At 40.9% G+C, this 20,526-nt stretch overlaps 1 protein-coding gene across 2 annotated transcripts in view; it reads left to right on the top strand.

The window, feature by feature from the left end:
* Window positions 1–20,526, top strand: part of TBXAS1 (thromboxane A synthase 1) — a 237,000-nt gene that overhangs the window by 133,303 nt on the left and 83,171 nt on the right. For both annotated transcript variants that reach the window (XM_082308784.1, XM_082308785.1), the window contains exons 6-9: window positions 607–723; window positions 8,073–8,161; window positions 10,631–10,779; window positions 12,481–12,611. In XM_082308784.1, coding sequence (XP_082164910.1) covers window positions 607–723; window positions 8,073–8,161; window positions 10,631–10,779; window positions 12,481–12,611 — 486 coding nt within the window. The remainder of the gene's footprint in view (window positions 1–606; window positions 724–8,072; window positions 8,162–10,630; window positions 10,780–12,480; window positions 12,612–20,526) is intronic.

Genomic DNA, 20,526 nt, shown 5'->3' on the forward strand with positions numbered 1-20,526 from the left:
ATGGGGCAATGCTTTAAACTACTATATTTCACCAACTGCTGAAGCTTTAGGAGTCCCACGCCACAACTTCTTAGTGGGAGTGTTCCTTATAGATAGAGTAAGGACTGGGACTTGCTTTCTAATCAACATATTTTCTGAAGACTTTTAAAATGCATGTAACAGTCTGACATACCAGCTGTCACCAGAAATCGTGTCCCCCACTGACACCTGCGTGCGGTGCGTTGGCACTCATGTCACGCGGAGAGGGAGTGTTGACAGGTCCTCTTGCTAGTCACCTTAGAAAGGGAGGAAAGAAGCCAGGGTTCAGCAAAGGAGAACTGGCAATTGCAGGAGAACACCAGGAACGGCAGAACCAGAACAGTCTGAGCAAGGAGTTACTGGACTGGCCCGGGGCTTTTACAAGCCCAAGAGGAAATGCATGCAGCAAAAAAGAAATTTTCTCCAGCCTCATCCATGTTTAGCTTGGTGTTTGGAACTGATTTGAACCTCTCTCATCGTGGGACAGCAGTGCAACGCCATTCATGGCCAATCTTTCCAAGTTCCAGAGTCTTGAGTAGCTCAAGTTGCATTTGTGTTAAAACTGAATCATGTTTTCTTTTGACTTAGAAGCCGAACTTGATTTCCAAGCCAATGCTCGACAGCATCCTTTGTCTTCGTGATGACAGATGGAAGTATGTCCGGAGCCTCCTGACCCCAGCCTTCAGCGATACCAAACTGAAAGAGGTAAGGTGTAGACGGTGCTGCTTTCATAATTTAGAAGACATAGTTGTTTTCTTTTGTGCAGGCATCTACTTTATATAGGTCCATATTAAGGATGGGTAAAACCTGCTACTTTGCGCCAGTTTATTTAGACCTGAAGAGCATGCGCAGTAGAGCGTATGTACGGTGTGGTCCAGGTCATAGACTGGTGAAAATCAGAATAGCTCATCTGGGGATATGATCCTCCGTCTTTCTCTATATAAACCAGTTTGTCCATAAAAGTGTAGCAAACTCAAAAAGGACCCTTACACCTTCATCCCCCCTGCCCTGTTAGGAGTAAGCTAAAGTATGAGAAAGGTTATTGCTCCCAGTTGGAACATAGCTTTTTGTGATTTGCAGAGTCAGCAGCTCTCACGTTAACACGGGAACTGCTGTCAGTCTATTTTCATTTCTCCATCTCCTTCCCCCCCCTCCTCCTTTTATTCTTTAATCCTCTCATATAATAAAATAAGTCACTGGAACAGAATGTCATTGCCAGATAAATACCTCTGACTGAAAATAAATGTCTCCGCACTGACCTGCTGCTAATTTCCTATAAATGTCTCAGCATTTACTTAGTCATGGGAACCCATTACCCAGTAACAAAGTCCTATTCCAGTGACACGATATCTCTTAATTAAACGCAGATAAATGATTGACTAGTTAAAGTCTTCTTTCAAGGGGGAATAAAAAAAACCCTACAACAAAAAAATACCTCTTCCTTTATGTATTTTATTCTGAAAGGAAACCATGCCTCACTCTGGTGCCCAGTCCTGGGTTGTAAAATTTTCCACTGGGCAGACGCTTGTGTTGTTTTGACATGCCGCTGTCGAAATCCACAGTAACATCTAAATGTGTCTGGCTCTCCCAGCTCTATAGACAGCGGTCGCTTAGCAACGCCGGCTGTCACCTCCTTATTATGGTAAATTCTAATTGGCCGCTAGCCTGGTGGAGATGCTGATTAATCACGACTGACAATGCCATTGGTTATGCGCCCCGACATTTGCTCTGTCACTGGCTCCATCGTGAAATTCTAGCGAGTCTAGGATGTTTAAATATGCAAGCGATTAGTTGCTCATGGCGTTGTGGAGAGTTTTGCATTTTCCTAGCGGAAATTAATCTGCCTTACTGCAGGTCATCAGCTCTTTGCTGGCGGATTAACAAAAGATAAAGCCGCGCTCCCCTCAATTTGTGGAGAGCAACCTCTGCCGGCACCAGCCGGGCAGACTTGATGGAGGAGAGTGGTGAGGGTGAGCAGGTGAAGGCCCTGGACGTCATACTTTGGGGTCGGGCAGGTATGGGTTTGCAGGGTTTGACTGTTTAAACCAGGGTGGGAGGAGAAGTCATGGTGCTCACTTTGCACTGCTTGGTGGTGGAGCTGCAACGCAGGAGGAGGGTAGTGGTAGGAGGTAAAATGGAGGGCTGGCTAGTGCCTGGTAGCTGTCTCACATGCAAAAATTGAGATCTTTATTTTCAGCCTGATAATCAGCTTTCCCTGTGCTGCCTTTTCCAAGCTCTGTGGAAGGAGTGTGATTGTGCGTGGGCTCAGGGTGACCTGGAAATGGTCACTTTCTCATCCCAGTCTAGAGAAAGGGAGAAAACGATGAGTGGGGAAGGTCTCTCTGGAAGGCCCAACTTTATTCCTCTGTCCCATGTATTCACCAGAAGACCGTCCATCCCTACATAGAGAGATGCTTGCAGTAAGGCCATGTGAGATTAAGAACCTCTTTTGAATAGATGCACTCCTCAGCCTTGCATTTCATTTTCTATCCAAATACATGAACAGACCTGGGATTTGAAGTTAATGCAACTTAAGTCCTCGCTCATGTGCTTCTCTTGCTGTTGCTTAATTTAGAAGCCATACCAACACTTCTCAAAGGAAGTCAATGCTCATTAATTATGATCTTACTTTTTAACTCTCCCATATTTAGTAGTCTCTCAGAACCTCTACAGCAGCATGGAAATAAAAATACCATGTTCTAGTATTGGCCATACTACAGAGTATTCAGAGTTATGTAGAAGACATCCTGTTTATAATAAACTCTTCCTCTCTACCTCAAGGAGTTACAAATAAACTAGTCTTGGCATTAATTTATTGCATAAGAACCTGGATATGTTGTTTTATACATATTTATAAATACTGCTAGACACATTCCTCATTTCTTCTCCTAAGACATTCATTCCCTTGCCACAGAGATCTGAGCTCTGACAAAACCCCACACCAAAGTCTTCCACTCTGTTCACTCTGGATGTCTGCCTTGCCTTTGTTCCCCTATGCAAATTCCCCAGTGACACTGGAGAGACTGCAGACCTCCCGAGTAGCTTTGGAGAGTGGTTCCCCTTGAGCACCACAGCCCCTAGTGCCACTCTGAACATAGACTTGTCTGTCTGGATGCTCTGAGAGAACTGGGAGCTGTTAGCCTGTGACAGAGCAATAAATGTTAACAACTCCTTGTGCTCCCCATAGCAATCACTTCAGATAGAAGATGCACAGAAGGCTGGAGAGTTGAGTGTTGGTTCATATCATCTCCATTTCAGAAACACAAGAATCTACTACTAGGCTAAAGGACAGCTTGAGCACTAGCAGTAACAAGAAGTCAGTCATCCACTCTTTGGCCTGGCTGCTGGAGGACAAAACCCAAGACAGAGCTAATGTCTGTTGCTAAGATTTGACCCATAATGCCCCACAGAGGCATCTAGGCGCTGTGGCTGTACTTTGCCCTTGTCTCTCCACAGAAGCGGTGTAGTGTCCCTGAGAAGTTCACTAAGCTTGAGGAATTTCCCCTTAGTTTGGCAGAAATCTCCAACAGCCAGTCACCAAATAAGGAAAAGTTGATCCCAGAAATTTTGAAGTTTGCAAAGTTATGAGCAATTAACTGAAGCTAGAGGTTATATAGATCTGTGGAGTAGCCAGTGTAGTGATTGCTGCATGTACGCAGGGAGTTGTTTTCCTAACATTTTTCAAGATTTTCTGGCATCTTCTCCAGCTTTCTCTTGTCTCCTCAATTTCTCTTTTAAAGCTGTGCACCGTTTCACTGCTGCTTTTATGGATTGCTATACATTGTGTGTTCTCCCTTTTTAATTTTCTTTTTCTAATGGGTATGTAAAGATTAGTAAAGCAGTCCACTCTAACTGAAGGGAGGTTTGGCTCCAGATAACATTAAATTCAAATACTATAGTGGTGAGCGTAGCATAAATCAATAGACTTCTAAGCTTGATCGCGCAGTAAGATTTGGTAGCATCCCACATGAGAAGCCACTGGAGTTCGTAACAGATCTGATGATAAACTCTTTCCAGTGAGACTCCTGAATGGACCTCATAGTACCATTGCTATGGGAGTGCTAAGAATGATAAATGAGAGATAGGAGGCAGGAGACCCAAGAATTTTCCCTTCCAGCTCCGCCATTGACTGCCTGTGGGTGATCTGGCAGAAGCTACTTAAATTCTCTGTGCATGAAACAACTTTCATCTGTTAAATGGGAATAATACCGACCACTGAAAGTTGATCCAAGATGTAATTAATGAGAAATTGGTGAAGTAAAATATCTGGAATTCCTTAAGTAAAAGATGCATTTCCCAGTGTTCCTGTCATGCTCTCCTCAGCTATTATGTATTGAAACAAGCTGATATGTTAGTGATCTTGCTGTACTAATCTTGATTCCCTATTTAGTATTTCTTATTTTGTTCCTCTTCTTTTTGCTGTGGTGCCTGTGATGATCCTGCAGTTCTGGACCTCTTGTCAGACTTGATAAATAGCTTTGCTCTCTTTTACAGCCAACACCAGCAGAAAACCTATTGATTTTTATTTATTCTGATGGTGCTGCAGTGGTCTTGTCATCTCCTATCAGTATGCCAGGAATCCTCTCCTCCATTAACCAACCATTAAAACAAAACAGAACACAAAAATTAAAGAAGAGAACACAGCATAATGTAGCATTGTCCTAAATAACCTGCGAAGTGGAGTTTGTGTTGAGGCATTTTCTTTCAAACAAAGGGAGACACAAAGCAGAACTTGTGATAACATGGTAGAACAGTGCAGGAAAATCCTCTAGTGTCACTCTCAGGCGTGTAGATCTTCCAGGTCCCACTAGAACATAAAATCTGACAGTCCCACTGTTGAGGTTTCCTTGATTTATTCTCACACTGGTTGTGCACATTGGTCAGAGGCATTTTGGAAGGGTCTCTGGAAATTGCTCTTGTTACTCAGGAAAGTGAATGTGCTCACCTGAGACAGAGCAAATCACTAACATAAAAGCTCATACGTGAAATGTGCATATCCTTGAGCCACAAGTCAGTGTCTAGTTGAGTTGCTCACTTTGGTATGTTGTGCCCATGAATAGCAGGGCCTTACTGTGAGGTGATGAAAACAAATCCTCTCACAAACATCTTCCTGATGCTCCGCTCTTTTCCTGGTTTTAGTCAGGGACTTGAAATCTGGTACAGAAACAATTCTTATGTTAGGGATGTATCCTTTTTCCTTCTCCTTCCTTTATATTTCATCCCATTTGTGGGACAAGAGGCCCAACACGACCTCTGCGTACTATATCTGAACAGTAAAGTCTCCAGTGTGTCTGTCCAGAGTGAATATGATCCAGCCTTCTACTTTATGGTTTGGGTGCTAGTAATAAGGGGAATAATAATAGTGAAGACTGAGGACCACATCTAACTAGAGGAATGTGACTCTGATGCCTTTAAACAGTGCAAACATCCCCATGCACTGTGCGTATGCAGAATCAGAAACTAATTGTTGTTATGTGCCAAATAGCATATTGGCAGGATTTATACAGCAAAGCTCCTGGCATCATGAAAACCCTAACCCCAAATGCTCTTCTTTGGCAGAAAGAAAGAAATTTGGACTCTGGGCTACTCTTGCTATTTGATAACTGGCAGATCAAATATTTACAGGGACCATATTGTTTAGATTTTTATTCATCCTGTTACTCTCAGCCAATCTGAACACAGAGCAGCTGGGGTTTGTTTACCCACCAAGAACTGGATCTCAGGCAGGTTATGCAGCTTTTATGTTCTGACTGGCAAATGATAATGTATAGGAAGTTAGTGATACCCAAGGTGGTGCAGATCAACATGTCTGTTTCTGTGCCAGTTTTCAAAGTTTGGTATAGTTCACCTTCCTCAATGCTACTTTATTTTTATTGACACTTGAACAAAGAGTTTAAAGTGTTAAGGGACTTGAGAATGTTTCAGTCTGTGGTCTTTGTAGTTTGCAACGTTGGACTAATTTATGTCCCTCAGGGGAATAAAAACCCAAACCCAGGATTCCTGAGTAGATATCCCCCATAGCGTTCATATGCAAATAATTGTCTCATTGATATGACTCTGTCCTATCATGCTAACAATAAATCAAATCCATGTGCCCCCCTCCCCATTTTCCTAGTTAGATTTGCTAATAAAAATATCTTATGGCTAGAAATTAATTGCAACGGTATTTTGAAAGGCTGGTGGAATGTGGGAAGTGCAGAGGTGCTGTGAGATGCCCTGGCCAGGCGTACGTGCCCCTGCCATCTCTGCCAGCTGTTGGAAAGCAATAGCAACCAGCTGGGTGGTTGCAGGTCTGGTGGTGTGATGAAGAATAAAAGAGAATATAAGGCAATAAAAGGAAAATCTGAAATTATCTCCATCTGTTTTAAGAAACATCGTACCTGTTAAAATATGGGTTTTCATTTTGTTCTCCTTGACTGGTTCAGTTCATTGGAGGGGCTGGACCCAGAGATTATAAAGCATTTCACCCTAGTTCCATCTGTTGAACAGAAATGTGTTAATTTTGTTGAACCCTTTGAGAAGAAGCTCACTGCAGGGGACCTTCTTTAGGAAGCCAAAAGGGGAAGAAAGCTGCCACATAATGTGGTGTGCAGCTCCCAAACACATACCAGCTACTTCTACCGAATACTAATCTGGCTTCAGAATTACCTTGTGAGACTGTGGCAAAGCCCAAATCAATCTGGCTTTGAACTGAAATAAGGACAACCTGCTCCATCCCATATAGGTACAGGACCTCGAGAGCAGCTAAACACATTCTTGACTCAAGACTTCTGCCTTTGGAAAACATGTTGGATGCTCCTGCGTTGGCCTTTTGACTGTGTATAGTCTTGCCCATGTGTTAGGATGGCAGTGTGCCTGTGCACAAAGTGTTATGCCAGTTTCACAGAGGTAGAAGTGCCAAGCAAAATGGACTTGGCTGGGCAGGCTGCATAGCTCTCGGAGTGTGCTGAGAGGCTGCAGTAAGTCTTTTTTGGTAACAAGAATGTCAGAGGAGTAGGACAAGTCTGTTCTCATGTTTGTTGACGTCCGTATGCTGAAGGAGGTTGTTCAGGAAGGAAAGACAGGTTTCTGTGCGTATGTCTGCTGATGCTTGGCATAATTGTTGAGGCAAGACTGTGGTATTAAATTGTAGGCTATAAGGAGCTCTTGGCAGTCTATATGGAGAAAGAGCCATAGCAGATAATGCCTTTAGGGTCATGGCTGGATTGTTGCTACGCTCTTCCTCTGCCCCCCAGTAGGTGTAATCAAGGCAAGTGTCTGATGCCTTTCATATGTAAAAAGTTAAACAGAGAGAGAGACTTTAATGAGGTCTTGATGGTTGCCTATGTCATGGTTTCCATGAAGCACTAAAGAGGAGACTATTGCACTGTTAGCTACAGCCAGGTTGTGGGTAAATCTACCTGACTGTCATGTGTCAGTGACTGGAAAGAACCATTAGCTGACTAAATTCATGTGAATGTCCATTTAGTGGTGTCACCTCTCCAGAAAACCCTTTACTCAGGTAGCAATAGCAGTTTGCCCTCAGCAACTTGTAGTGGTATACCTGGTGCTTTTCTAACTGTTAAATCCCTCAAACTGAGGGACAGCAGGATGGAAATGCTGGGCCTCTGATGCTAATATCTTTACAGGACTTTGGGACCATGGAAAATATTATTCCTTTTGCCCTGGAGCATATGTAGCCTAAATGTAAGGTACTGTAAATATGGATTGTGATAAATCATCAGCTGGAGCAGGGAATGATTAAAAAGAGAGGGGGATGTCTTTGCTTGATAACTTTCTGTGTATATAGCCACAGGTGGGCAAGAACCAAAGGTCACGTGAGCGACAGGGCGCCTCGTCTTTAGGCCCAGAGCTGGAGAAGGGCATCCCTGTAATGTCTAGGTTTGTTTTTAGCAGCCAGTCCCAATATTTCATCTTGCCTGCGTAAAAGTGCCTGACCACACTTGCAGAGGATCCTGACAGCTCTGTCCCATTTACTGGATAAAACTAATTTAGAATAATTGATTTTTTTTAACATTTTAATGTTTTTCACAATACAATGTGTTCCTTTCTAGATGATACCGCTAATAAACCAAGCCTGTGATGTCCTGCTGTGTAACTTGAAAGTCTATGCAGATTCTGGCAAAGCTTTTGATATCCAGAGGTATGTTCAACATGCCAGAAATTAGTAGCAGATTTAAAAAAAAAAAAAAAAAAAAAAAAAAAGTCAATAGCAGCAGTTATTCTAAATATGCACTTACTGTATAAAAGATTTTTTTCCTTCCTTGCTTTTATAAGTGAAGATCATAGTTTAATGGAGGATGTGTCTGATAGATGCCTTTTCTTCCTGGGGGCAGCCATTGCATACTTGAAAAGTAATTTTGGAAAAACATCTAATGTATTTCTAGCTGTTGTTTAATGAAGTTTTAACAGCTGGAAGCAGAAAGAAAAGCTGCATCAGTCCCTGTCCAGTCTGCTCTCTACAGTCTGCCAATAATGTACAAATATAGGAATTGATCTAGTATCAAATCCCTCTAGTCCATCACCCTCTTGCTTTTTTAATGTGATTTTTTTGAGAACTTAATCATTCTTACCACATTCCTCCTAACCCCCTCTAATGGCACACTAGCCTTTTGTGAAACGATGAGATCGGTGCTCCAGATGAGAATGCACCATTGATTTATAAAATGACACTTTAATATTTTCCATACTGTGCTTTCTCCCATTTGTTATGCATTTAATATCCTATTATCTTTTTTTGTTGCTCTTTCATCAGAGGTTTTCACTGAACTGTTCACAACACTGTCTAGCCCCTTCTCTGAGCAGATGCATTTCTTCTAGGACCGTGTACAGCATACGAGTAGTTCAAATGCATTCTTTCTAATAGGAACTATTTTGCATACACTTCATTTGCTAGGTTGGTCAGTGCCCTCTGAAGTTCTTCATGATTTCCCCCCAAACTGGAGCAGTGCAAGTAATTTTGTTTCATCTAGAGAAATAGATATTTAGCCACAATTCATCCATCTCTTTTCAAGTACATACACAAGTGTATGTGTGTGCACAGAGATCTTTTTATTAAACATCTGAAGAAATGCTATGAAACCTTGAGATATATTACGTTTAGCCTAGTGCTCTGATGAAAATTGACCTTTTGAGTCCTTCCAGGCTTTTCCCTTTTTTCCATTTGTCCTTTTTCTTTGCCTGGTCTTTTAGCTATTGATCCATGATAGGGTTTCACCTCTCAAGAGGCGCTTTGGAAAAGACCTTTTGAAAGTATAAATGAATGATGTTGACCATCTCAGAATATGATCTTCCAGTTGTTTTATCATACTACCATTTCAGCAGGATTGACATATATAAATGTGACTCTCATGGCACTGCAGTTTCCCAGAATTGCCTTGGGAGCTATTTTTTTTGGATGTAAATACCCTATCTGCAACCTCCTGTTGTCTTGTACGTTAGTTGTCCTTAGCCATTTTGTGTTTCATCAGCAACTCAAAATTTAGTTTTTAAGCTTTTCAGTACCTTGGAGAGGTAGATGATAGAGTGCTTCTGAAATTATTGTTTTATTGCAGTGCCCCCTCTTTTAACATTTCAACTTCCAATAATGCTTTTTGTGTGTGTGTGTATAAGAGTTGAAAACCCAAAGAAGTTACTTAGCTTTGCAGTACTTTTGTTATCTTCTAAATTTGCTCTGGTGTCATCAGAATGACAGTGCCCAAACATCATAGTGTAGAAATGCTGTTTCACAATATGTGTACAGGATATACTGGGCCTGAGTCCTGTCCTTCTCTTAATACAGGCTCACTCAGGTTAAAATGCCAGAGAATTTGATATTAGCCTTTTGTAAGGGAACACAGAAGAACAGTCATTGCAGACTTGACCACAGATTAGAAGAATCAGATTTCAAGGATATTTTACATTCTCAGTCCATTTATCTCAAAACTAAATATAGTTGCTACTGCCCAGTAGAAATAAAGATGGTGAGACAAGTGGAGAGATGATCAGATATGCAAGGTGAGATTCACTAAGTTCTGAAGTTTCTAGATCATGGTCCACAGGTCATCTGTAGTTCTCAAAGCATTTGCTGCTCCTCTGCAGAGATACAGATTTTACATGGTGTCAGTTCCTCTTGTTTTTGACCACGATTTTACATTACAAAGGAGCTATCAAGAAGACAAAGGAAATCCTTAATGGTAAATTTTACTTAAGCACCTCTTGTCACTGAGAGTTTAGACCGGACTGGTAGTAGATGTGGTTTCTGCAGTTTAAAATGAAAATGAAAAAGGAATGATCTCTTTTATTTAGCATGCACTAAGAAAATGCTTAGGAATTTCTGCTCTGTTGCATTTGATTTCGAGGTAATAACAAATGAAATTGTTTTTTTTATAAATTTTTAGTGCAATTGTTGAGCTATATGAAAATTTGTTCACTTTGTATAAGGAGAGGTGATCATTATTAAGCACCAGCATTTGTGAAAATGATGGAAACATCTCTTGTTGGCAAAGCTCAAATCTAAAAGCAAAAAGAAACTCAGAGGCAAAAATTAGTGTTATGTGATGATTGTAGAAGCAAGATATTAATGGATATGTAATTTGTAGCTAATGATTTATCATTCTTCAACTCAATGCAGGTGTTACAACTGCTTTACCTTGGATGTCGTTGGTAGCGTAGCTTTTGGTACTGAGGTGGATTCTCAGAAGAATCCCGACGACCCCTTTGTTAAGAATTGCAGAACATTCTTTGAAATGTCTTTGTTTAAACCTCTCCTCATTCTAATCCGTGAGTACAGTTATCTTTGTCTACTTCTTTACAGTAATTTTCTAAAAGTCATTCTCAAATTGCAAAACATGCTGAAGCAGGAGCAGGAAGATGTATAACAAACTTTATTTCAGAGGTGTTCAGAATGCAACCTACAAGCCAAGTATAGCCTCAAGATTTCCACCGTATGCTCTACAGCTCTTGTCACCATTAATGCGACTTCCTCCAGAACTGGGAGTCTGGAAAGGAAATGCTCCAGGCTGATCTGAGTGGAAGGTTTCTGGCACCTGTAGTTTCTACAGTATCTCTTTTAATACACTTCTGCATTAAAACAGAGTAACTGCCCTTTGGAGCCTGAGAGTAAAGTTTTTGTGCATTCAGTTTGCTTGGTAGAGATTGAAATCCCACTCATAAACAACAGTGGGCTAATAACCTGCTAAAGAAAAGAAGCATAAACAGATAGTGTAAGTCCTCCAAATTCTTATTTGAATAGCAGCAGCAGCCTGGTTGATGGCTGTAAAAGATAAAGATTATAAATGCCAGCACAGGCTGTCATTAAGAGAATGCATTTATTTTCAGGTGAAAAGATAGGGAATGCAAGAATGGGGATAAAGCCATTTAGGTCTAGGCCATGAAAGCTAAGGCTTCACGGTGTTGCTGGCATTGGTAATGCAAGGGCAGTAAGAATTGTAGCTGAGGAAGCCACAGCATAATCGAGGTTGTTGAGGTTTTACCATCTTGCTATCTAGACCTGCTCACAGTAGTGTCAGGTGGCACGGTGGCAAAGTTTCCTGTGCCCATCTGATCCTGCTGGCATTACAGATTGCACCTGTACTAGCAGTACATGAACTGTTTCCTTCTGGAGTTGTGTATCCAAAATATCCTGGGGTTAATGTTTAACCTGGTTGCAAAGTGGGATTTGTGACTAATTTCTGAAGGGACGGAAATGTGCCCCTATGTGTCTAAGACCATGTCCTTCATTAAAGAAAGTTTCCGTAGGGTTTGGGGTTGCATTCTTTGGTTGATCTCTTTCTGCTGGTACGTTATGTGGTCTGAATTTCCACACTGTGTTGCCCCGTTGGTAGCACAGGAGTTTTCCTATGACTGATTTGTTAGTCTTAAGCTGTTCATAAATTAATGAAGGGTTTATTAAGATGCAAGACTTCACTCAGGTTTGTAGTTCCTGACTATAAAGGCTATGGACTGGAGACCATCCTTGTGATAACATCCCACTTCCAGAGTCTGTGGCCTATTTAGAGAAGCAAAATAAAATAGCAAACCAATATCCTAATATTGGAGAACTGTAAATGCGAATGACTACTACACAATTTCATGGATCAGTGCCATAAGCTGCTAGGCTAGTTCAAGAACCCCCACCTTCTGTATGTAATTGTTTGAGCAGGCGGGGAAACTAATTCTCCCCTTTGTTGTGGTGGCTCTGTGGCATCAAGAAGCTGAAGTGAAATCCTGAAGCATTGTGGAAGCAAGCCTGGAAGGCATCTGTCTGGCAGGGGATTCCCAGCCAACATGGAATTTCTAAAAGGAAATCCTTTACCAGCCTATGGGGGTGGAAGAAAAAGAGGGAGAGGGAAAGAGGAAAAAACAGGTTTCACAAAAGTAACACATCCCACTTGATGAGTTTTATAATATTAATGAAAGGAGAGGGATATTATATGCTTTTACAGTCTGATTCTGTGTTTTCTTCTTTAAAATCTCTTACAGTTTCTTTCCCATTCATAATGATCCCATTGCTCCGGATTTTGCCAAACAAGAAACAAAAGGAACTGAATGGATTTTTTATCCAAACCATAAAAAATGCAATTGTCTTCAGAGACCAGCAAGATGCGGCTGAGGTAAGGCCATTTCTGTGATAAATATATGGATAAGCAAATGTTTTGAGGAAAAACTGAAAGTGACATAAGCCTCCGCTGAAAAAGCAAACTCAGTCTGTTTGAACATTCAAAGTAATTTAGTGAGGATTTTATTCATTTTTAGCTTTGTGTACCATCAACCAGGCTTGGTGTTGATGCAGAATTGTTAACACGTTACAAGAAAGACTGCTTCTCTTAGTTTTTCTGTTCAAATAAGGATGCAGAAAATGTTACATCTGGGATGACTTTCCAACCCAGTTTCTAGACCGAGAAAGAAAGACTCACCCTGTAGAATTTTTTCTCATCTTAAAGTCAGGTGTTTTGTCTATGCTACTCTTCCTTAACAACCAGAGAAAGGGGAGCCCCCACTGAGTGTTTCAAGCCAGTCATTACCTAGGAGCTGAGGTAGGTTTTATATAGTCCTGTGACAGTTCCTACTGCTTTTGAAAATGGAAAGAACCTGAATGTCTGGTTAAGAGCAGATACTTGATATTGAGATGGCTAAAGAGAAAGGTAGTAAATTCTACCTGAATTATGCAAACTAATGGGTATGCATTATTAGCAAATTGTTTGTTACCCATGTGTTTCTCTTTTGTCTGCACATAAGGCAGTTCTGGGGCTTTTTGTTTTTTTTGTTTTTGTTTTTTTTTTTTTTTAATCGCTGTTGTTTTTATGAAGTATCTCAAGGCACATGCATTTTTATGAAAGTCTATTTTTAATATATGAAGCATTTGGAACATAGGCATGTGCTTCAGTTCTGAGACACGAAAGTTCTTCAGGTCTACTTGTCCTTTTAGACCATTCTTTGCTGCAGACTTCACATAATATCCCTAAAAATAAGTTGACCACTTAATTATGGGTGTGTAGTGAGAAACAAATATCAATGAGAATTCCATACTAAAGGTAACTGAGACAAGTTTTGCATATCAATTGCCATGAAACACGCTACGACATAGACATTAAGAAGCTGTTAATATTGAAATATAAGAGATGTTTCTTACCACTTCGAGATGAAGAGCAATTCTGATGGGGTAACAGCACAGGTGAGAATGGATCCTCCCAACTTTTTCTCACAGCTTAGCCCCACAGCTGTCACCTTTCAGGAAAAAAAAAGGATTTTAGTTTACCCTACATTACATCCAGGACACATTTAAAAATCAAATTGCTTTTCAAAGATATTGCTGCTCTTTGCTGTGTTGTGTGTTCTGCTCTTTGTCTTTTTCTGCCGGGAAGTCTCACTTCCGTATTTGTGGCGCTTTATCACCACATGCTTCTTGTCTTTCCTCCAGCCCACCTTTACGAGTCCTTGCCCTCACTAGCCTCTACGTCTTTGTCTCCCTCCTTCTTTACATCCAAAAGGTTGTAAGCACCACGCACTGGCCACAAACAATTCATGATTCGTAAACATGGTTCCTGGCCCAGGCTGAGGATTGGAGGAATATTTTCTAACAGGGATGGCGTATCTAAGCTGCTTACAGGCACCTCATTTCTAGTGCACAAATCCAGCATGAGCTTTTAATGGCATACTGGTGTGGCTGTATGTATGGAGTTTTGAATCAAAGATTTATGCTGAAGGGATCTGCCTGAAAAGTCTATTCTATGTATCAGTTATAAAAGGATAAAAGGGACAATGAAACAATCTAAAGTGGATTAAATGTAGTTAATGTATTAATTACTATTAATAAAATGCAATGTATTTCTGTGGCAGTAGCACTGAGGGCATGGATCATGGGCTAAATCCTTCACTATACTAGAGATGGTCACTCCCTCAAACTGCAGACTAAGATAAAGGACAGCAGGTGGGTATGGTTAGGAGAAAACACAAAGAAAAGCAAGATGGTAGTGACAAGAGCAGGAGGCAGCATTCTCTGCATATGCAGCCTGTTTGCAGGTTTCAGTGGCTGGAGCAGAGGTTTAAGGTTATACTGGAAGGGATGTTGGGAGATGCTGTAAGAGATAACACATGGCAGTAGCTGCCCAGTATCAGGGCAGTGTGGAGGAAAGTACAAGGTCCATGTTTGCCTTAACAGTGTATGCACAAATCCGTGACTAGCTGTGGTCCCGCCTGCTCCTGGACTTTTGCCTAGTTTGCAAAATTGTCATATGGGAACTATTTCAAACACTGGGAGTTAGACACTTAGCACCAGATTTCTGAGAGCACATTAAGTCCCCTTTGCAGTTCAGGATCATTAGCACAGCTTTCAAAAGCGACCAGAAAGTTTGGAGCTTCTTTTTTTTTTCCCTTTTCACTGCCTGTCTCCTTACATGCTCTTACAATTTTGACTATTTTAGGTCGGTGGCACAAGAGCCTTGTTACAAGTATAGGCGACTTAATAATTTGCCAGGAACATAAAAATGGTATGTGAAACAGATCAAAATGCAGCTCTGTCCAATTTAATGCAGAAATGTAATCTGTAGAGATTAGGTGTCCCAGATAGCCCTGCATTGAAGGAGAAGTATGTCCTGTGTCCTAGGTCTTGAATGACCCACTGAAGTCAGTTGGAGTTTTGGCACTGAATTTTAATGAGGCCAAGATATAACTGGTAGCTACTGGTTCTTTGTGCTAATAGTGGGAGCTACAAGCAAAGTCTTATGGTCTCCCTGTGGTGCATTAGGCCAATAGGTATTCCTTAGGTTGACACATTCCTAGATGTTACATTGTGTGCATCTTTTACTCCTCGTTGATTTTATCGCCATGAAAAATGCTTTTGGTTTTTCTTTTCTTTTGGGGGGGGGGAGGGCCAGAGGGAAGGAAAAAATAAAAATAAAAAAAAAAAAAGCCTTTGGAACAAACTGTAAAACAATGAAAAGCTCCGTGAAAGTGATTCAGCTGAAGCTTGTCTTCCTCTCATCTGCAGCTAACGTGAACGAAGAATAAAGAAAGGCCAAAAAACAATGTGACAAGCAAAGTCAGCCTGTTATCATCCCTTTTCTATCAGTAAAGGAAACAATGGTTCTGAATGCCTAAAGATAATCCCATGGGCAGATAGTAATTTTACAGCCAGGTTTAGATCTAATAATACGCTTGCAGCTTATATGAGATCTGTGATGTCACTTTCTCTCATCCCATCGGTTAGCGCTGCAGATGTCATTTTAATTATATATTATCTTTCTTTGGTCAGTCAAATAATTTCAGTCCTGGATATTCCACTCATTTGGCTTCTGTACAAAAACATTTAGTGGTCGTACTTTAGAGATTTTAATATATTACATTTATTTATGGATTCAAATTGTTGTAAAATGCTTTTCCCACTATTTACAGAAGAGCAAATTCACCCTGTTCAGCAGAAACAGCACAAATTTAATGCACCACTTAACACCTACTTTGAAGACTCCAGCAGGATTTAAGTGTTCAAATACCTTATCCTGATTATCTGCCCAGGTTTAAATTTTTCCCTTAGGCAAAATGTTTCCAGAAACAGGGCAGATAGACTGTTTGTTTGCTTCAATAAATGATAGTTTGATAGATTTTCATTTAATAATCTGATATGCAAATCGTTATTCGTGTAAGAGTTGTTTTTCTGTCATGTTATAGCTCAGTTCTTAACCTACCAGTCTGTTTTAAATGATGATATCTAGATGAAGGAGTCTTTCATGGTGCTCAAAACTGAGACTCCTTTCTAAAACTGTGGGTTGAAACTAAGCCCCCTCAGCAGATGAAAGGCCAGAATTTCATTTGTAATCCATAGTAATAACAATTGCAATGTAACAATTTAAGGATATTGCAAAGCATTATTTTTGGAAAATCACAACAGATCTGTGGGAAAATCCAGTTTTCAAAATATACACCCTTTAACTAGCAGAATTAGAGAGTTCATAGAGGCTGCAACACATTCTTCCAGCATCTCCTGATTTTTCCAGTCATACTGTTTGCTGTGAATGCACAATTCAAGGTCACTGATCCATGCCAGGCAGGTAGTGACCTGATGATATTTCTGATGATGATCAGCTGTTTCTTTGTGGTCTCAAGCCAGTTTGAAATGAGAGGGTGGCAAAGCACAGAGAAGTATGACAAGAACTGCATTCATTGGCATCTCGGTTGGCAGTTTGGTCAATCTGGCTGGAGATCTACAGACTACCTGAATGCTTTTGGTGTAAGTGCAGAGCAGACAGAAGGAACAACGGGAGAAAAGTGTGAAGGCTGAGCTCCTGCGAACCACGCTGCCCGTGAGCCACGTGGTGTAAAGCCACAAAGAAGCCGTACGGTGCTGTCAGTCCTGGTGATGATCTGCCCTCCCGTGAGTTGGTATGGCCCTGGGATGCTCTGTACTCGACCGTGCTAGGTCTAGATCAAAAGAGGTTCTTCTCCGGTCAGCAATTGCCAGTGAGAAATTGCAAGCCCCTCCAGTTTTCCCCACTTCTCATCCTCATTCCTACCAATCCTTTCCCTGATCCCTGGTAAGTACAGTCACTGACTCTGCTGCCTCCCGGCTGCCCGCATGCCCAGGCAGACAGGCGTGATTCCTGGTGTGTGGAGATCCTTTGGTTTTCCAACATCAGCCACAGGAGCCTAAAAAGGTCAGGAAACTGAATTTTGAGGAAGTCTGAAACTAAGCTGTTTAAATGCTTGGAAAGGGGAGAGAACTGCCCTTTCACTATTGGGTAGAAATAGTAATGTACTATATGGAAGTGGTATCTTTTAATATCTTTCAGGGAAATGATGGCCTCGTTAGAACTCTAATCTCTGGAACACTGATTCCCAGGGAGAAATGTGCAATGAGCTCCCCTAAATGCTTTACCTAAGGGGAAGAGGGTGTGTGTACCTGCATTCTGGAGGATAAGGGACAATCTGAAAACCTAATTACTGTGGCACTCTGTTCTTTTCTCTTCCTTCCCCAGAAGTTCCCTAGAGTTTTTCCTTTTCATGAACTAATGAACTATTTTATTCAAGAGCTGCTTGAAATGGGTTGAGCAGAGGTAATCCTCCTGAAAAAGTCTGATCCTCTCCTTGTCAAGGGAAAACTATACAATTACTAAGAAAACTTAGTTAAAAATTTGCTAAATACTATGTACATTCCAGGAGCTACGTGTGTGTTTGAACTGTGGAAATGCAGTGCAGATGTTAAAAAGTAAATATTTTTCTAAGGAAATAGCAGATGGGAGGATTAGACACCTTCTAATAGTGTGCAGTTTTCCTGCCTTTGTAGAAAACCAAGCAAAACTTGTTTATATTTGAAAGAAGGTGGTGTCCATTTAAGGATACACACTATATGGCAATATTAAATAATACATTTTTACTGATTAATAAAAGTCAGTAAAGCAAAGAATCAGTCTGTCCCTTTTGTTTTTCTAAGTCTGTAGGAGGGATGCTATGATTCTGTTCTGCTGGGCTGTTCTCACGGTTTGATCATGTCATTATCCACTGCCTTTTTCAGAAGGAAATGTGAAGTGGGCTTTCCAGAAAGGTAAATGAATGTCTTAAAGATATAGAGGGAATTTGTGCTAAATATGGGGTTTAAAAACAAATCTTAAACCTGTATCTCTGCTGTTTTAAGCAGAAAGTTATAATTTCTCTAGTCTATGTTAAAAATCTTTTGAACATTAAATCTGGTGTCTGTGCTTGGGTATAGTATAGAATCAGTGATTCTAAGAGGAGAAAAAAAAAGGCATTATGTTAAATATGTTAAAAGGCATTTTAGTCATTCACCTTTTAAAAATCAAGGCATTACTACTTGCTTTTAAAATTGTGTTCCTTCCTTCCCACATTTGAAGAAAAATCCTTTTTTTTTTTTTTTCTTTTTTTTTCTTCATAAAAATGTAATGAATTTTATAACTTCTTCAGAATTTCTTAAGTGGGCATTTAAACATAACAAGGCCTCAAAACCTCGAATGGAGATGAACTTGAAATCCCTATTGCTTTTGGTCACAAGCTGAAATTTCTTGATCAGTCTGTTGTTATCTTTCCAACGATGAATTGCAGGCCTATGAAATGTGATCTTTTGGTTTCAGGCCTGGGCTGAAGTGTGTGGCTTAGGTGCTTTCATCATGAAATGTAGTTCTGCACTCTCTCTGCTCAAAAAAGATCAAGGACAGAATAAGTAACGAGAGCAGTGACTTTCTCACCTCCCTGAGGCGTGTTGATGGAGAAGCAGTAAGAGTTTTGCATTACTGCTGCATCTGTCCCAGTTCTGCAGCCCAGCACACCTGTGAGCCCAGAGCTTTATGAGCACCGCAGTCACAAGAAGATAGCAAACGTCTGCTTGGTTACCTGCTGCCAGGAAGCACGTACTAGGTCTGCTTGCTATCGCTCACCCTTTGCTCTTATCGCACCATTTCTATTGCCTCCTTGGTTACGGATCAGAGTACTTTATGGATGCTAGACAAGGAACAGGCAGATGGTACCATGTATATATTATCTGCCCCACTCCAACAAACCCTGCAGCAACCATAACAAAATAATCTTGGCATCTGGGGTTTTTTCTCCAATACTTCCATCACTCCGCACTCCCTTTTAGTCTTTTTCAGCCACTGCTGTGTATCTTCATTTCTTCTTCAGAGTGTGACAGGAGCGGTGGACACATATTTCACATGTCCCACCTTGGCTACAATCTGGGGTCCAAACTGCTGTCATGCACATGAGCAACCTTATTGACTTCTTGGAGCACCGCTCGCATGCTTCAGTTTGCAAGAGCACAGACTTGTACGAAGGGACAGAAATGAAATCGAAGGACCAGGGTGTTCATACTGATTAAGCTGGTGAAGTTTTTAGGTATCCGGAGTTGCCAAGAATGATCTTGCAGTCATTACTGGGAAAATGTGAGTACCTATGCAGGAAAAGGTAACCTCACTTTCTAAGAGACGTGTGGTAGATCTCCTTCAGATGAGCTTCCAAAAAATGGTATTTTTGCCCCTTTCTGGGCAGAACAGAGGAGGTTCAGATGCTCCCTGTCACAGCATTAATCCGCAGGAAGTCATTAGGCCAACAGAATGCCTTCAGAGTTACAGGGAGGAAGGACTTGAATGCTTCTGTCAATAAGGTTTGCGTGTATTTTCCTCCTGTTTTCACCAGCCGGTGCGGGAAGTGAAGATGGACTTTTGGCTTTGCTGATCTACAGCATATGAGAAACATCTTTTAATTGAGAAGGGTGGGATTTTTAGTGTTGAAAAAAGGCTTTTTCATCCAGAGTAAAAATAAATAAACCCACATGCTCAGTTGTTGGTAATGTCAAGTGTTTTAGTGACTTTTTAAAACTGTGTTTATATGGTAAAATCAGTCACTTAAAATATTGTTTATCTAAAATCCAGGCCAAAAGATAGCTTAAGGACTCTTTCAAATAAAGTTTGCAGTAAAATTTCTCTGAAGAACTGGAGGAGGAAAGAATTAAAAGGCAAACCTGTCTTTTTCAAAGAAACCACCCCATCCTTGAAGGGGAGATCAAAAAGTCCTCTTTTTCTTTTTTTTTTTTTTTTTTTTTTTTTTCTTTTTTCTGGCCAGCCTTACTTACACCTCCTTCTATGTACTGGTTGCTGTGGCTATACCCTGTTTTTCCTGTTCTTGATGCTGGAAGGGGAGGGAGTGGTCACAGCTCTGTTTTATGTGTCCATAAAAATAAGAGCAAGAGCTCATTGTGCACTGAAGGTAGGATCCAGCAAACAATGGTCCATGTCACTGAACTTTGTGGTGGCTTGACTAGCACAGGTGAAAAACAGAGGATGAGGAAGCCAAAAAAAAAGGTGATTGTTCCTTATTAGGGCCTGGGTCTCTTGCTTCTCCTCTGCAACCTAGACCTGGCCCCACCCCATCATGAATTTTTTGCTTTACCCTCCCTTATCATGGCAAGGGGACCCTGTGCTTGTTATCCAGAGAGAAGTTCAAACATTGAAAATCCTGTTTATGCCTGTGGTAATTCCCTGTAGGCAATAACGTCAGTGCTGGCCACTTGTCCCAGCCTGATCC

This window comes from Platalea leucorodia (assembly GCF_965183815.1).
Source record: "Platalea leucorodia genome assembly, chromosome: 4".
Classification (NCBI taxonomy): domain Eukaryota; kingdom Metazoa; phylum Chordata; class Aves; order Pelecaniformes; family Threskiornithidae; genus Platalea; species Platalea leucorodia.